We start from the raw sequence: 13,724 nt of genomic DNA, 5'->3' as shown, positions 1-13,724 counted from the left end.
GTGGGGCCTGGGAAAGGGAAATTAGTTATCCCGCTTTGAATGGTGCCCACTCGAAATTCTTACATATTGCATTCAAGAGCTCGGAAACCCGTCGTAAGGAAGCCTTTCATCTGTGTGCGTCGATGGTGCAGTGGAAAGGCCGGAGTGAGAGAAGATCCATCTCAGATTGGGTACGCCCATATTGTCCTTGATTGTAAAGATCACCCTTTCTTGTCATTGTTCATGATGCACTTGAATGTGGTAGATGTCACATCAGAAAGACAGGATTCTGGATCCAAGCATGTACATAACATGAGTGCTATCATTGTGCCACATTCAAATCTTTACTATTTGTGTGGCTTTGATTGAAAGCTATGGCTGCCCACAAATTTTGTAGTACCTAACATTGTGACAGGGTGTGAACTAGGGTGATCCCCAGATTTTGGGGTTTCTGTCCGTAAAGGAGTAATTAATAATGTTTTCTATGTATTTCAGGTGTTGATAGCGACCAATGACAACTTTAAGGTAACAAGCATTTTTTGGTTTTACACAGGCACTTGGGCTGTTGGAGATCAAGAATGGGAATAACTTTTCAGGATGTTTCAGTCAAAGCATTTGGTTTCATTTATTATGCTTGTTATATCTTGCTTATTTTTTTGCTAGGCAAAAATGATTTATGGCTCTGAGATGAGCTGAATGTATTATGTGCATGCTTATGCCTTGTACTTTTGTGATCACAGTGGTGTGGCTATGAGCTTTGATACTGGCATCTATATTGCTCACTTATTTTATTAGTCTGATAAAATAGCTCTCATATGCCAGCCATCACATGATACACCAACAAGCTCCAATTTGCCTTTTGGCTATTGTTTGGCACCCATCTCCCCTGTGGACTTCGCCGGCGTCAGCCTGACCGGATGTCATGACGTCATTGGCAGCAACGTGGACGAGTATGGGTTCGAACGGCCGGCCGACTTTGACTTGGCCGAGTACGAGAGCTTTATCTCCGGCTACCTGGCCGTGCTCACACGGCGCAACATCAAGTGGCGACGCCTGCTTGGGCGACGGCAAGCGAGAACTGCGTCAGAATGCGCGCACTAAGCGCTACATCCGCAAGGGTGTGCCAGCCGAGTACCGCGCGCGGGTAAGTCGGCTTCCGCTCATAAAGGGGGCTTATGGGACTGGGTCAGGCTCGCGAACCCTGCTGATTGCAATTCCTCCTGGTTCGAGGCTGCACAGCCGCCATCTGCGCCGCTGTTTATGTCTATGAGGAGGGTAGGGGGTAATAGACTAATAATTAGCGCCCTGGACTCCCACGCGAGGGTCCGGGTTCGAGCCCTGTTTAAGCCATGACTGCTGAGCTCTGATATGCCTAGTGCAATTGCTGACGCTCCATGAAGGGTGTGTGATGACGTGTGCGGCGGTCCCCTTTCGCTGCGCTTCGCGAACGTGACGGCTCGCACCAGAAGACGGGGGTGGTGGGCTGATCTCGTAGTGGACGTCAGGTGGTTGACGTGGACTTGCCGTGATGCGGTCAGCGTAGTTGCCTAACCTGAACAGACCTGACTGGCACGGGTCCACTGTCGTTGTTGTGACCCGACCCGGGCCGGCAGGTGTGGACGGCGGTGACCGGCGCGGGCCAGCTGAAGGCGGAGGGGGCCGGCCGCTACCGCCAGCTGCTGCAGGGCCCGTTCCAGCCGGCCGTGCTGGAGGTGATCGCCGCCGACCTGCCGCGCACGTTCCCCGACAACATCCACTTCCGCGGCGAGGCGAGCGCCGCGCGCGTCTCGCTCGGCAACATCCTGCGCGCCTTCTCCAAGCACCGGCCCAACGTCGGCTACTGCCAGGTGCGCTGGCGGCGGCGGCGGCGGCCGGGGTCGGCATTGGCGGCGGAGGTGACGCGCGTCACGCGCGATGTCAAGTGCACGTCGCCCTCGGGCTGCTGTTGTCGGATCAGGGGGCCAGGGGCCCGGAAGGGTTAGGGAGGGGTGGGGTCTATAAACCGATAGCGTGTTCTCGACGTGGCTTGCTTTGAGGAGTGTATCAGTGTTGCTTTGCTTGAGGGAATTCTGCGGGAATCTTGCATTTCTCACCGCTGTAACAGTGAAGGGAAATTTCTGGTTGTGATCTGTTTTCCCTGATAGATTGTGATGCCCATGAGAAGCGCATCAGGTTTTTGGGGATTAGAAAGACAATGCCAGTATTTATTTCTTTCTTTTTTATCGGGAGAATATATTTCCCAGATCTAGTGGGTAATGACCCCAGCAGCCTGTGCAATTCTGGTAGAGTCTGGTCTTATTTGTCCTTCGGTGAATCCTGATTTGGCGAGACCAACATATGTACCGACCTAAAGACAATGTCATGTCAAAGGCGCTTTTAAGACACACTGAGCTTCCAAGGCTATATGGTGTCGCCCGCCTCTCGCGCTGGCAGAAGGGGCGGGCACCTCGGGGAATCGAACCCCGTACCTCTGACTTCTCAGACGCGCAGCTTAGCCACCACACCATTGGCACCCCTAAACTCAACATGCCGCTATTCAGAAGACCTCGCACTGCGAGGAGCAACGTTTCACAGCTTTTCAGCAATAATCAACAATTTCCCGCATAAATACCATGAGGAGTTGCTACTTAGACCACGAAAACATTGGTATGGAATGAGAGTGTTATGCGAGGTAGGGTAACGTCAACATCAGAAGTGTACGGACGGGCCATTTGTGAAGTGCCGTAAACGATGTCCATTTTTTCCGGTCAAGACAAAGTTGGGAAGATATTTTACACAACTTTGGGACGAAAAGGCGATGCCAGGGCAACACATTCCAAAACGTCAACGATCAAAAACTAGAGAGGACCTCGCTGTGAGTCTGTCAGAGCACCATCTGCCCCCCCCCCCCCTCCCTTCGGCATGTCTCGTAGGTTTCCTTGGCTCTGTGGCTTGTTTTTCATCCACTGTAAAGTGAGCGGGCTGCCTCGGTGACCGTGTCATGCCGCTGTCGCCTGGATGACGCCATGGGCGGCCACAGTTATTGACTCGCTCCTGAAGTGGCGAACCGCGGCACTTCTTTCACTCGCAGCGGGTGAACAAAGCGCCGTAAAACACCATCGCATGCATTTCACAGCCGCGGCACAAACGGCGCCGCTTTGATACCGTACACTGCATGCTGAGACTCTATTGGGGCCGGAGCTTGCTGCTGACGTCAAAGTAGTTGGCCGCCCTTGTTGCACGGCCGTGTGACCCGTCAGGTGCCGCCCCGCCAATTTAGCGCCGGCCGGGGCGCGCACGCGGCCGGGGGCAGCGGACAATGGTGTCTGAGCCGGGCCCTGGCTACGGCTGAGGACCGAGCCGGGTCCACAGTCGGGTGTGTCTCACGCGGCGGCTCGCCTGTGACCGGAGAATGGCCGACTGCGGCGCAGGGATTTGACCCGCGTGGTCCATGACATGACTGGAATGCGGTTCGGTGGGGGCGGCGCCACTGCCCTTGCATGGATCGTCTTATGGGTGTCCGTGTCGCGGGACGCTATCCTGCTCAGCGTGGCAAGGTGCAGGTGTGTGCAAGCTGCTGTATTGATTTGTTTTATTCCGCTGGCTCTCGTGACCTGCAATGTGTCTTTCGTTTTGGTCGGTCGTTTTTCTCTGGCAGGCAGTTGTTGCATTCATGTGTGTTCTGAACACCAGAAACCCATACTTATAACACAAACTGTATTAAAACGCTCAAAATCTTTGCTGAGGAGTATCATGTGTACGTCAACCGGAACGTCGGTAAGGCGCGTGAATACCCTCCCTGCTAAAGACAGGGTGTGCGGAGGGTGCTTGGCTGGTCGCAGGCGGGCCGGCCCAGTGTGCCCCACCGCACAGTGTTGCCGCGCGCTGGCGCTGCCGGCGCGGGCCGGGCGGCGGCCGCTCCTCACGCCGCCGCCGTGGTCGCGCTCGACCCTCCCGGCTCCTCTGAGCCACAGGTGCGGCGCGGCGGCAGGTGCGCCGGCGGAACAGCTGCACCGACGCCGGACCGCGGCGCCTCTCATATGAACAGTCCGACAAAGGCGGGGGGATTCACACGGAAAGCGTGACAATGCGGAGGACGTTGGAGGGGAGAATATTGTGCGCGTCGCCTGTCGTGTGCTGATGGATGTAATGTGGCGTGGCCCTGACGGGGCCGGTTCACAGAGACTGGACCGTCGGCAGTACACACGTCCCAGCGCTGCCAACTGAGTCTTTCCCGGGCGGTTGTAACTGAACAGAAGAATTCGTAACGTAGTCAGGGCTTCAGCTGCGTCACGGGCCCGCTGCAACGTGACGTGACATGACCTGACCTGACCTAAGTCGAACCACCGTCAGGGTGTCAACTACAACGCCGGCCCGCTGCTGCTGCTGGCTGTGGCCTGACCTGACCTGACCTGACCTAAGTCCACCCACCGTCAGGGCGTCAACTACATCGCCGGCCCGCTGCTGCTGCTGGCTGTGGCCTGACCTGACCTGACCTGACCTAAGTCCACCCACCGTCAGGGCGTCAACTACATCGCCGGCCTGCTGCTGCTGGTGGCTGTGGCCTGACCTGACCTGACCTAAGTCCACCCACCGTCAGGGCGTCAACTACATCGCCGGCCCGCTGCTGCTGCTGGCCGTGGTCTGACCTGACCTGACCTGACCTAAGTCCACCCACCGTCAGGGCGTCAACTACATCGCCGGCCTGCTGCTGCTGGTGACAGACCGTGAGGAGGACGCCTTCTGGTTGCTGGCGGCGCTCGTCGACCGCCAGCTGCCCGACTACTACGTGCGCAGCATGCGAGGCGTCCGGCTCGACATTGAGGTGTTCTCGCAGCTGGTCAGGTCAGACCCGGGCTAGGGGCGAGGAGTTCGAGACAGGGGAGGGTGTACGGCTCGACATTGAGGTGTTCTCACAGCTGGTCAGGTCAGACCCGGGTTAGGGGCGAGGAGCTCGAGACAGGGGAGGGTGTCCGGCTCGACACCGAGGTGCTCTCACAGCTGGTCAGGTCAGACCCGGGTTAAAGACGAGGAGTTCGGGACAGGGAAGGGTGTACGGCTCGACATCGAGGTGTTCTCACAACTGGTCAGGTCAGACCCGGGTTAGGGGCGAGGAGCTCGAGACAGGGGAGGGTGTCCGGCTCGACACCGAGGTGTTCTCACAGCTGGTCAGGTCAGACCCGGGTTAAAGACGAGGAGCTCGAGACAGGGGAGGGTGTACGGCTCGACATTGAGGTGTTTTCACAGCTGGTCAGGTCAGACCCGGGTTAGGGGCGAGGAGCTCGAGACAGGGGACGGTGTACAGCTCGACATCGAGGTGTTCTCACAACTGGTCGGGTCAGACCCGGGTTAGGGGCGAGGAGCTCGAGACAGGGGAGGGTGTCCGGCTCGACACCGAGGTGTTCTCACAGCTGGTCAGGTCAGACCCGGGTTAAAGACGAGGAGCTCGAGACAGGGGAGGGTGTACGGCTCGACATTGAGGTGTTTTCACAGCTGGTCAGGTCAGACCCGGGTTAGGGGCGAGGAGCTCGAGACAGGGGAGGGTGTCCTGTTCGACATTGAGGTGTTCTCACAGCTGGTCAGGTCAGACCCGGGTTAGGGGCGAGGAGCTCGAGACAGGGGAGGGTGTCCGGCTCGACACCGAGGTGTTCTCACAGCTGGTCAGGTCAGACCCGGGTTAAAGACGAGGAGCTCGAGACAGGGGAGGGTGTACGGCTCGACATTGAGGTGTTTTCACAGCTGGTCAGGTCAGACCCGGGTTAGGGGCGAGGAGCTCGAGACAGGGGACGGTGTACAGCTCGACATCGAGGTGTTCTCACAACTGGTCGGGTCAGACCCGGGTTAGGGGCGAGGAGCTCGAGACAGGGGAGGGTGTACAGCTCGACATTGAGGTGTTCTCACAGCTGGTCAGGACAGACCAGGGCTAGGGGCGGGGAGTTCGAGACAGGGGAGGGTGTCCTGCTCGACACCGAAGTGTTCTCACAGCTGGTCAGGTCAGACCCAGGTTAAAGACGAGGAGCTCGAGACAGGGGAGGGTGTACGGCTCGACATCGAGGTGTTCTCGCAACTGGTCACTCAGACCCGGGGAGGAGGCGGCGAGGTCACGACATAGGGGGGGGGGGGGGGTGGTGTCCGGCCCACAACACGAGGTGTTGGCGCAGTTCGTTTGATCGATGCCAGCAAATGGTCGCGGTGAATGTGCCCAGCTGGCTGCGGTCGATACTCTGTAGCCTTTAGTCAAGCTCCGGTTGTGCTCAGCAGAATACTGCGAAGGTCGGCCGCCGCCTCTGTAAGCGAGCCGGGGTGGCGGCGCCGCCGTGGCTGTGGCTCACCAGCGCAGCCCCGCCGCGGAGCCCGGGTGGCGCGCCCCATGGCTGTGGCTCGCCAGCGCAGCCGCGGCCCGCGACCCGGGTGGCGCCCCCGCCGTGGCTGTGGCTCGCCAGCGCAGCCCCTGCCCGCGAGCCCGGGGTGGCGCCCCCGCCGTGGCTGTGGCTCACCAGCGTAGCCCCGGCCCGCGAGCCCGGGGTGGCGGCGCCGCCGTGGCTGTGGCTCACCAGCGCAGCCCCGGCCCGCGAGCCCGGGGTGGCGGCGCCGCCATGGCTGTGGCTCGCCAGCGCAGCCGCGGCCCGCGAGCCCGGGGTGGCGCCCCCGCCGTGGCTGTGGCTCACCAGCGTAGCCCCGGCCCGCGAGCCCGGGGTGGCGGCGCCGCCGTGTCTGTGGCTCACCAGCGCAGCCCCGGCCCGCGAGCCCGGGGTGGCGGCGCCGCCATGGCTGTGGCTCACCAGCGCAGCCCCGGCCCGCGAGCCCGGGGTGGGCGCCCCCGCCGGGGCTGTGGCTCACCAGCGCAGCCCCGGCCCGCGAGCCTGGGGTAGCACCCCCGCCGTGGCTGTGGCTCACCAGCGCAGCCCCTGCCTGCGAGCCCGGGGTGGCGGCGGCGCCGTGGCTGTGACTCACCAGCGCAGCCCCGGCCCGCAAGCCCGGGGTGGCGGCGCCGTCGTGGCTGTGGCTCACCAGCGCAGCCCCGGCCCGCGAGCCCGGGGTGGCGGCGCCGCCGTGGCTGTGGCTCACCAGCGCAGCCGCGGCCCGCGAGCCCGGGGTGGCGCCCCTGCCGTGGCTGTGGCTCACCAGCACAGCCGCGGCCCTCAGCCAGGCGTCCGCACACGGCCCAGCCGCGCATTGCTGCAGGCGGCTGTTCCATGAAACGTGGTGGTCGTGGGAGGGATCGATCTATTAACCAGCGGACTCTGGACTTATTGGCAACAGCTGACTGTCTAACGTAGAGGTTTGTCTACGCGTGAAGCGCTGCATTAAAAGCTCATCAGAAATCCTTCTTTGCAGTGAAAATGGTACTGTTGCGCGTCTTGTCATGGTTAAAGCATGAGGGCCTTGCTGCACGGTTGAAAGTGCTTAAGATCATTCACATTTTCAATTGCACACCGGGAGTCCGAAAACAGTGCGGGGTTATACTCTGCTGGGTTGGTTTGGCCCGACTTTCCTTCGCCTTTGTTTGCCAAGTATCGTGTACCCTGAGTGGCAGCGACATTGCTGATGGAGTAACGCCCTCCGTTTGCCAAGATTTCGTTACATTTACCGAACAAACTTGTTTCGTGCAAACTAAAACGCGCGTGTCGTGTCCAAATTCCTCGACGAGGGTGGCGTTATTCGTGACGAGCGCCGCTTTGTGGCCCCGCTGCCCACTGCCAGTCTTGGTGCGATGTTGAATGTCTGTGGGTCACTTAAGTCACATGTTATAAACGACCAAGCAGTCGTCTCATTTCCTTTTCTTTTCATTTGAAATTTATTTCCGATATTTGTTATGTTTTGGTGCCGCCGACATGTGTTGTCTGACCTCTGTCGTGCAGTTATCGGCCTTCGACTCCATTCCTGCCTTCAAAGGATTAATTGCGTGACTAGAAGTGCGCCGTCCTCGCTGCTGGCGGTGCTCTTTGTCGGGCTGCACGCTAAGTTTGCATTATTCGCACAGTCAGCAGAAACGACGTACACTCTGCATTTGATTTATGGTACAAACTGACTTGAAATATATTCGGCGGAGCTGAGTAGCGACAGTCGTTTGGCGTGCTTGCGACAAGCTTAATTACAGTGTCTGGCCGACGGTGCTTGGCGGGCTCACACTGGCGTGTAACTCGGTCCGTCGGTCCACAGAGTGAAGCTGCCTAACATATACGAGCACATGCAAATGCTGGGCATCGCGTGGTCGATGATCGCCACCAAGTGGTTCGTCTGCCTGTTCGCCGAGGTGCTGCCCGTGGAGGTGAGCTCACGGCGAGCGGCGCCTGTCGGCTGCCGTGGCGCCGGACGGAGGCGCAGCGCGGAGGCCGCTCATGTTGCTCGGCGGGCGGCTGTGGTCAGCGCTGAATCCCCGCCGAGGGTGCGCGCCGCCTGCTGCTGGTCGGCTCGCGCTCCGGCTTCGCCGGCGGTGCCGAGCTCGCGCGCACCCCGCCATCGCCTGGGGGTTCGCTGAGAGCGGGCATGCGATCAATACGAGGCGCTCTTGGCGATGTTATCGGTATTGATCGAGTCATGAGGTGCGTTTAGTGTCGTGTCGACTGCACAGGAATGCACTCGCCAGCCATGTTATCACTGTGCGTGTGTCGCGGTTCTCTTTCGGCCTGGCCGGACCCGCGCGGCGCCGATCACCGCGGCCGCCTCCGTGCCCGCCGCAGACGCTGTTCCGCGTCTGGGACTGCCTCTTCTACGAGGGCACCAAGGTGCTGTTCCGCGTGGGCCTGACGCTGCTGAAGCTGCACGAGACGCGCCTGCTGGCCTGCCGCGACTTCATGGAGACGATGACGGCGCTTCGCGACCTGCCGCGCAGTCCGGCCGTGCTCCAGTGCCACTCGTTCATGGAGGTGAGGCACCCTGCTGCGCGATCCGGCCGTTCTCCAGTGCCACTCGTTCATGGAGGTGAGGCACCCTGCTGCGCGGTCCGGCCGTTCTCCAGTGCCACTCGTTCGTGGAGGTGAGGCACCCTGCTGCGCGGTCCAGCCGTGCTCCAGTGTCACTCGTTCGTGGAAGTGAGGCACCCTGCCGCGCGGTCCGGCCGTGCTCCAGTGCCACTCGTTCATGGAGGTGAGGACACCCTGCCGCGCGGTCCGGCCGTGCTCCAGTGCCACTCGTTCATGGGGGTGAGGCACGGCAGGCGGGTGCGCGTAGCGAGGCACCTCCCTTTAGTGCTTGGTGTGATACGGCGGTGGTGATCGCTGGTCGTAGGCAAGCAATCTGAGAAGTTAAACACGCTGATGTGAGATGTGTTACCCGTGATGTATGAATGTTCGGCCACCCGATGTTCTCTGTAGGGGGTGACGAAGGAGGGCGGTATATCCCCCTGAGCACACTGGTGAAAAAGCCTTGATTCATCTGCGGGCTGCCCCCATCTGTTTTTTGTGGCATATTTTTCAAAGCGGTATTATCATTCTTCGTCTTTTCATTTCTTCACTGTTTCATTTGCGCCCGAGTTTGGCGAATATTCGGTCGCAGGCCCGGTGCAGGCACCGTTGTTTGTCTGAAGCATGGCTTAGTTATGCTCCACATCGTGATATGTGACCCTGCCCGGACGGGTACTCTGTGTAACGCGATAGGAACCCAGGAATGCCATAAAGGTCGATCTGGGTTGAGATAAGCCAGCATTTGAACTGCGTTGTTTCTTGCATTGTCATGAGGTGATTTTAATATCTTATGACACGCGATGTGACAGGGCCCTTCCTCGTCCTTCCCCGCGTGCCCGGACCGTGTTACTGACCGGGGTCCCGTCTGGCAGAGCGTGTTCCGTCTACCAGACCCGTTCTCCAGCTCGCTGGTACAGCAGACGCGGGCGAAGTGCACCGCCGACCTGGAGCGGCAGGACGCCAAGATCAAGTGACGTCACCGCCCGGCGGACAGCCCGCCGCCGGCCGCCGGGCCGTCCTGAAGCCGCCGGGCGGCCGACGCCGGCGGGCCCGAGGAGGCGGCTGCGCGACCGGACCGACGCCGGGGCGGCGGGGTGGAGGTGGACGGGAGCGGGGCAGGTCGGCGGCCCCGGCGGCGCCATCTCGCCGACTGCCGGATCCCCGCGGCGGCTTCTCTCGTATAGGGAGCTATGTTGGTATGGTATCGGCTGGCGCCTGACGGACGCCTCGCGCGTGGCTTGCCTTGGACCGACGCGCTGTTATGGCGGGCACATGGTTGTTACACATTGGTTGTTACACATGTTTCCACGTCATCGGCGCGCTGGGCCCGCGCCGACATTGTCCGCCTGCCGCGGCGGTCGTTGGGAAGTGTTGCGTTTTGTGTCTGACAGCGGGTCTGACAGCGTTCGTTGTCTCTCTCCGGGCGGATTTGTTGATTGATTCCACGCGTTGAGGCAACATGTCAGCACGGTCCTGTTTTGTGCGGATCTTACGGCCGCATTCGATCGTGCGCAAGGGAAACATCGGCGGGGTAGCAGCAAAGCCTTTGAGGGGAGGCCCCGGCTTGGGTCCGCGCGAGCTGAAGTTTGCGTTGTTTTGATCGTTGTCCGTGCGGGGAGCAACGTAAGGGCTGTAAGAAGCCGCCTGAGATAGGGAATGCGGTTGCAGACAAGTGGTCGCCATGTCTACTGGCGGCGAGTGCTATGCAGGACATTCCTGGCGGCACTCCTGGAGGCCAGCCAATGAGTCGTCAATCTCGGCCTACAGCGGGAGGGGACGTTAGGGAAAGCGATCGGGATTCGGTGCTGAGATTCAAGTGATCGCTTGGCCAACTTGTAATACGTGCTATTGCTCGTGCTATATATCCTCCATATCACCAAAGTAGCATGCAAACAACACGCCTTGCGGGATAAATGTTATATTCGTTGGCTCATGGGGATAAAATGGGAGCGGAAATTATTTTGTCGCACAGATTCGGAGGAAGGTGAGCTTACGTGAGCCGATCTCGCGCAGCGGAATGGGCTTCACTTCAGCCTGTATCCGGTCGAGTTTTGTAGTCCCTGTCCCGCTCAGGGAGCGGGACAGCGACTACACTAATGACACTACTTTCTGAACTATTTGTAGCTTTATATTCATCGTCATTTTGTTGGCAGTGCCGTTCCACGGCGTTTTTGTCTTTGCTGCATATGTGCGGTATGTGTTATTATTGTTGAAGTTTTTTTGTACTCGTCGCGTTGTATCTTTCATGCAATGTAGTACTTGCGCCCTTGCATATTTCTGATATCGTTTTGCATTAACTGCATGTATTTAGACATTTCTGTACACCATTTGGGCCTATGTATGAGTTATACGTCACCTGTCCTAACCTCCCAGCGCATAGCTGCTTTGTTACATCAGCTGTGTAATACGTCGGCCTTTGTTATGCATGATTTTTTCTCGTATTCTGAGTGCTATTATACGTCGTGCCCGTCAACAACTATGAACTAAACGTTGCCAACTTACATCGGTTCTCAGACCCCCGTGTTTCGTACTTAATTGCGATGTGAATCGACTCGTCCGTGTGATACGGCCAGCTCAGCGGCGCACAGTAATCGACTTCGTCATGGTGCAATCACTCCCAGACAGCCAATGTACTTGCCCATCGAAGCAGCTTTACCGAGCGGTCGATCTCTGCCGTTGGGTCTGCTCGCGCTGCGGGCGTCGCGGCGGTCGGCCGCGCGCCGCTCCGGCCGCGCGTGGGGCGGATCCTCCGGCGGCGGCGGCGGCGGTGCGGCCGGACCGTCCAGCCACCGCGGCGGCTCGCGGCGGCGCCGCAGTGCGCTCTGTGATAATCCGAATCTCGATCCCCGCCACAGTCACCTCGGCGCGCCCCAGCCGCTGTTTGCCTACTCGCACAATCGTGTTGCATGGTGTAGTATGGTGTGCTCCGACGCTGCTCCATCACAGGGAAGTGTCCCGGGCGCGAGCTTTTCATTGCCGTAAATCCGTAAATCGCCCGGCACCATGCCGTGGTCGGCCGGCTCGGGCGCCGTTCCGGGCGCCATGACGGCCCGTTCCGCGGAGTAACGCGGCCGGGACGAGGGCGTGGAGGCGCGCCACCCCGGTGCCGGGACCTGCGGGGTCACTGGCTCCAGCGACCGTCCCGTGCCTCGCCCGTGCGCTGGTATGGCCTCCGCGCCGCGGCGGCTCACAATGGCGGGTCTGCCGCGCCACAGGGCGCCCGCCGCGGACTCCCGCCCCGGGTCTGCCGCGGTGGGGTCCCACTGCGCGAGGCAGCCCGCTAGGCGAACGGACGGGCCCGGAGGCGGGTTGCGTCGGTCGGGAAGTGTTCCTCACCACTCCATGGCTGTTGGTTATCTTCCGAAGAGACGGTGCCCTGTGTGGCGCCAGCGCGTGGTCGTCGGTGATTATTGAGAGATGATGCAGGCGATACGTCGTGCCGATACGCTACCCTGGTGTGATCAGTACTTTGCGTGTTGGTCTTGTGTTTGGTCAAGGTAGCACTTGTCTGTCGCGTGGATTGCACCTATTATTTGCATCGCGAATTGCATATGTTACAATACACGGCGATGCTGACTCGCCGCTTGTGTATTACTCATGATGAATGAACCGTCACGACGTCCCGGGGCAGGCAGACGGCGACTGCTGTGTGTGAGTGCCCGCTGATGCCGAAAACCCGTCCTAACCCCCCCCCCCCCCTCCCCCCCCCAACACGATCATTGGGCCCCCACTGAAGACCACGCGCGTACGTCGGCTAGCGAGGTTTGCGTGCCGTTCTGGGAAAGGCCGTGAACGTGCTGCGGTGGGGCAGAAGCACCCGTGCATCTCATCTTGCCATCCCTTGTGGGCTCGTTTCGAGCCTCCCTTCAGAGGTCTACCTCACAGAAATTCTATCGCACCCGCCCTTCATAATGGGACATCCGGGGACCGCTCGCACATGCCCGGCTGCGCAAGCGGCATTTGTGGTTCGCCAGCTGTGCAATAGGCCAGGTCTGGCGTTCGAGGCAGATGGGGAGGGGGGTGGGGGGGGGGGGGGGGTGAAGGCGCCGTCGAGTGGAGGGCCGAGGCAGCCGTCCGGCCCGCGTCGCTGCTGTGCACCGATCGAGCCGAAGCCGCTGACGATGCGACGAGAGACGCGTGACTCTCATGCTGGCCGCTGCAGTCAGCTGGTGTAAGTTGGAGCCCTTTAAGGCCGGTAAAATCTCCGCGGAACGGGCGTTGTCTTCAACGGCGTCACCACATTAGTGCTACGGCAAAAACTCTTAGCGACAGGAGTACCGCGACAGCAGTCATAGCGACATTACGTCTTCTGCAAAAACTTATGCAGGCTTCACCTATACGCGCCAGTGCTTCGATAAGACAGTGGTATTAGCCCCATTCCTCGGATAAAACCAGGAGAATGGAGATAAAGTTGGGGTAAATCCCAACCTAACTTAACCCAACCCAACTATATCACCGTTTTCCTGGTTTTATCCGAGAAATGAGGCTAATACCACTGTCCTATCTATGTCAATAATGTTCCCCGCTAATGCACTGAACAACTTGCGCCGGTACTTCAATTGCAGTGACCTTTGGACGACAAAACGGACACTGCAAAACATGTACCAGCTATTACTTCTACTGCAAAGATTTGACCACAAATATTTGCTGCAGCACCGATGCCACGCATCAGTCTTTGCAGTAGAAGTAGTAACGCGTTTGAACAATGGCTGCATAAGCTTTTGCAGTAGAGGCGATGGCGGGCACGTTCTTTTTTAACGCATAACCTTTCGCGTAGCACTAATGTCGCGTATAAGTCTGCAGTAGGGGTGAAGTCGTGTATAGATAAAGAGCGCATATGTTTTTGCAGCAGAAGTGAAG

At 59.4% G+C, this 13,724-nt stretch overlaps 1 protein-coding gene across 1 annotated transcript; it reads left to right on the top strand.

Annotated features, from left to right (window-relative positions):
- On the top strand, window positions 1–9,850 carry LOC119110099 (growth hormone-regulated TBC protein 1-like). Its single transcript, XM_037233838.1, is given in 9 exon segments — window positions 1–170; window positions 475–504; window positions 918–1,044; window positions 1,046–1,123; window positions 1,647–1,826; window positions 4,643–4,803; window positions 8,122–8,230; window positions 8,643–8,828; window positions 9,737–9,850. Coding segments are annotated over 8 exon segments (957 nt in total). The 5' UTR covers window positions 1–170; window positions 475–490; the 3' UTR covers window positions 9,839–9,850.
- The last annotated feature ends 3,874 nt before the right edge of the window (window positions 9,851–13,724 follow it).

This window comes from Pollicipes pollicipes, unplaced genomic scaffold (assembly GCF_011947565.3).
Source record: "Pollicipes pollicipes isolate AB1234 unplaced genomic scaffold, Ppol_2.1 Scaffold_7231;HRSCAF=8579_pilon_pilon_pilon, whole genome shotgun sequence".
In the NCBI taxonomy this organism is placed as follows: domain Eukaryota; kingdom Metazoa; phylum Arthropoda; class Thecostraca; order Pollicipedomorpha; family Pollicipedidae; genus Pollicipes; species Pollicipes pollicipes.
The sequence above is the reverse complement of the archived record's forward strand: the minus strand, read 5'-3'. Positions and strand labels throughout refer to the sequence as shown.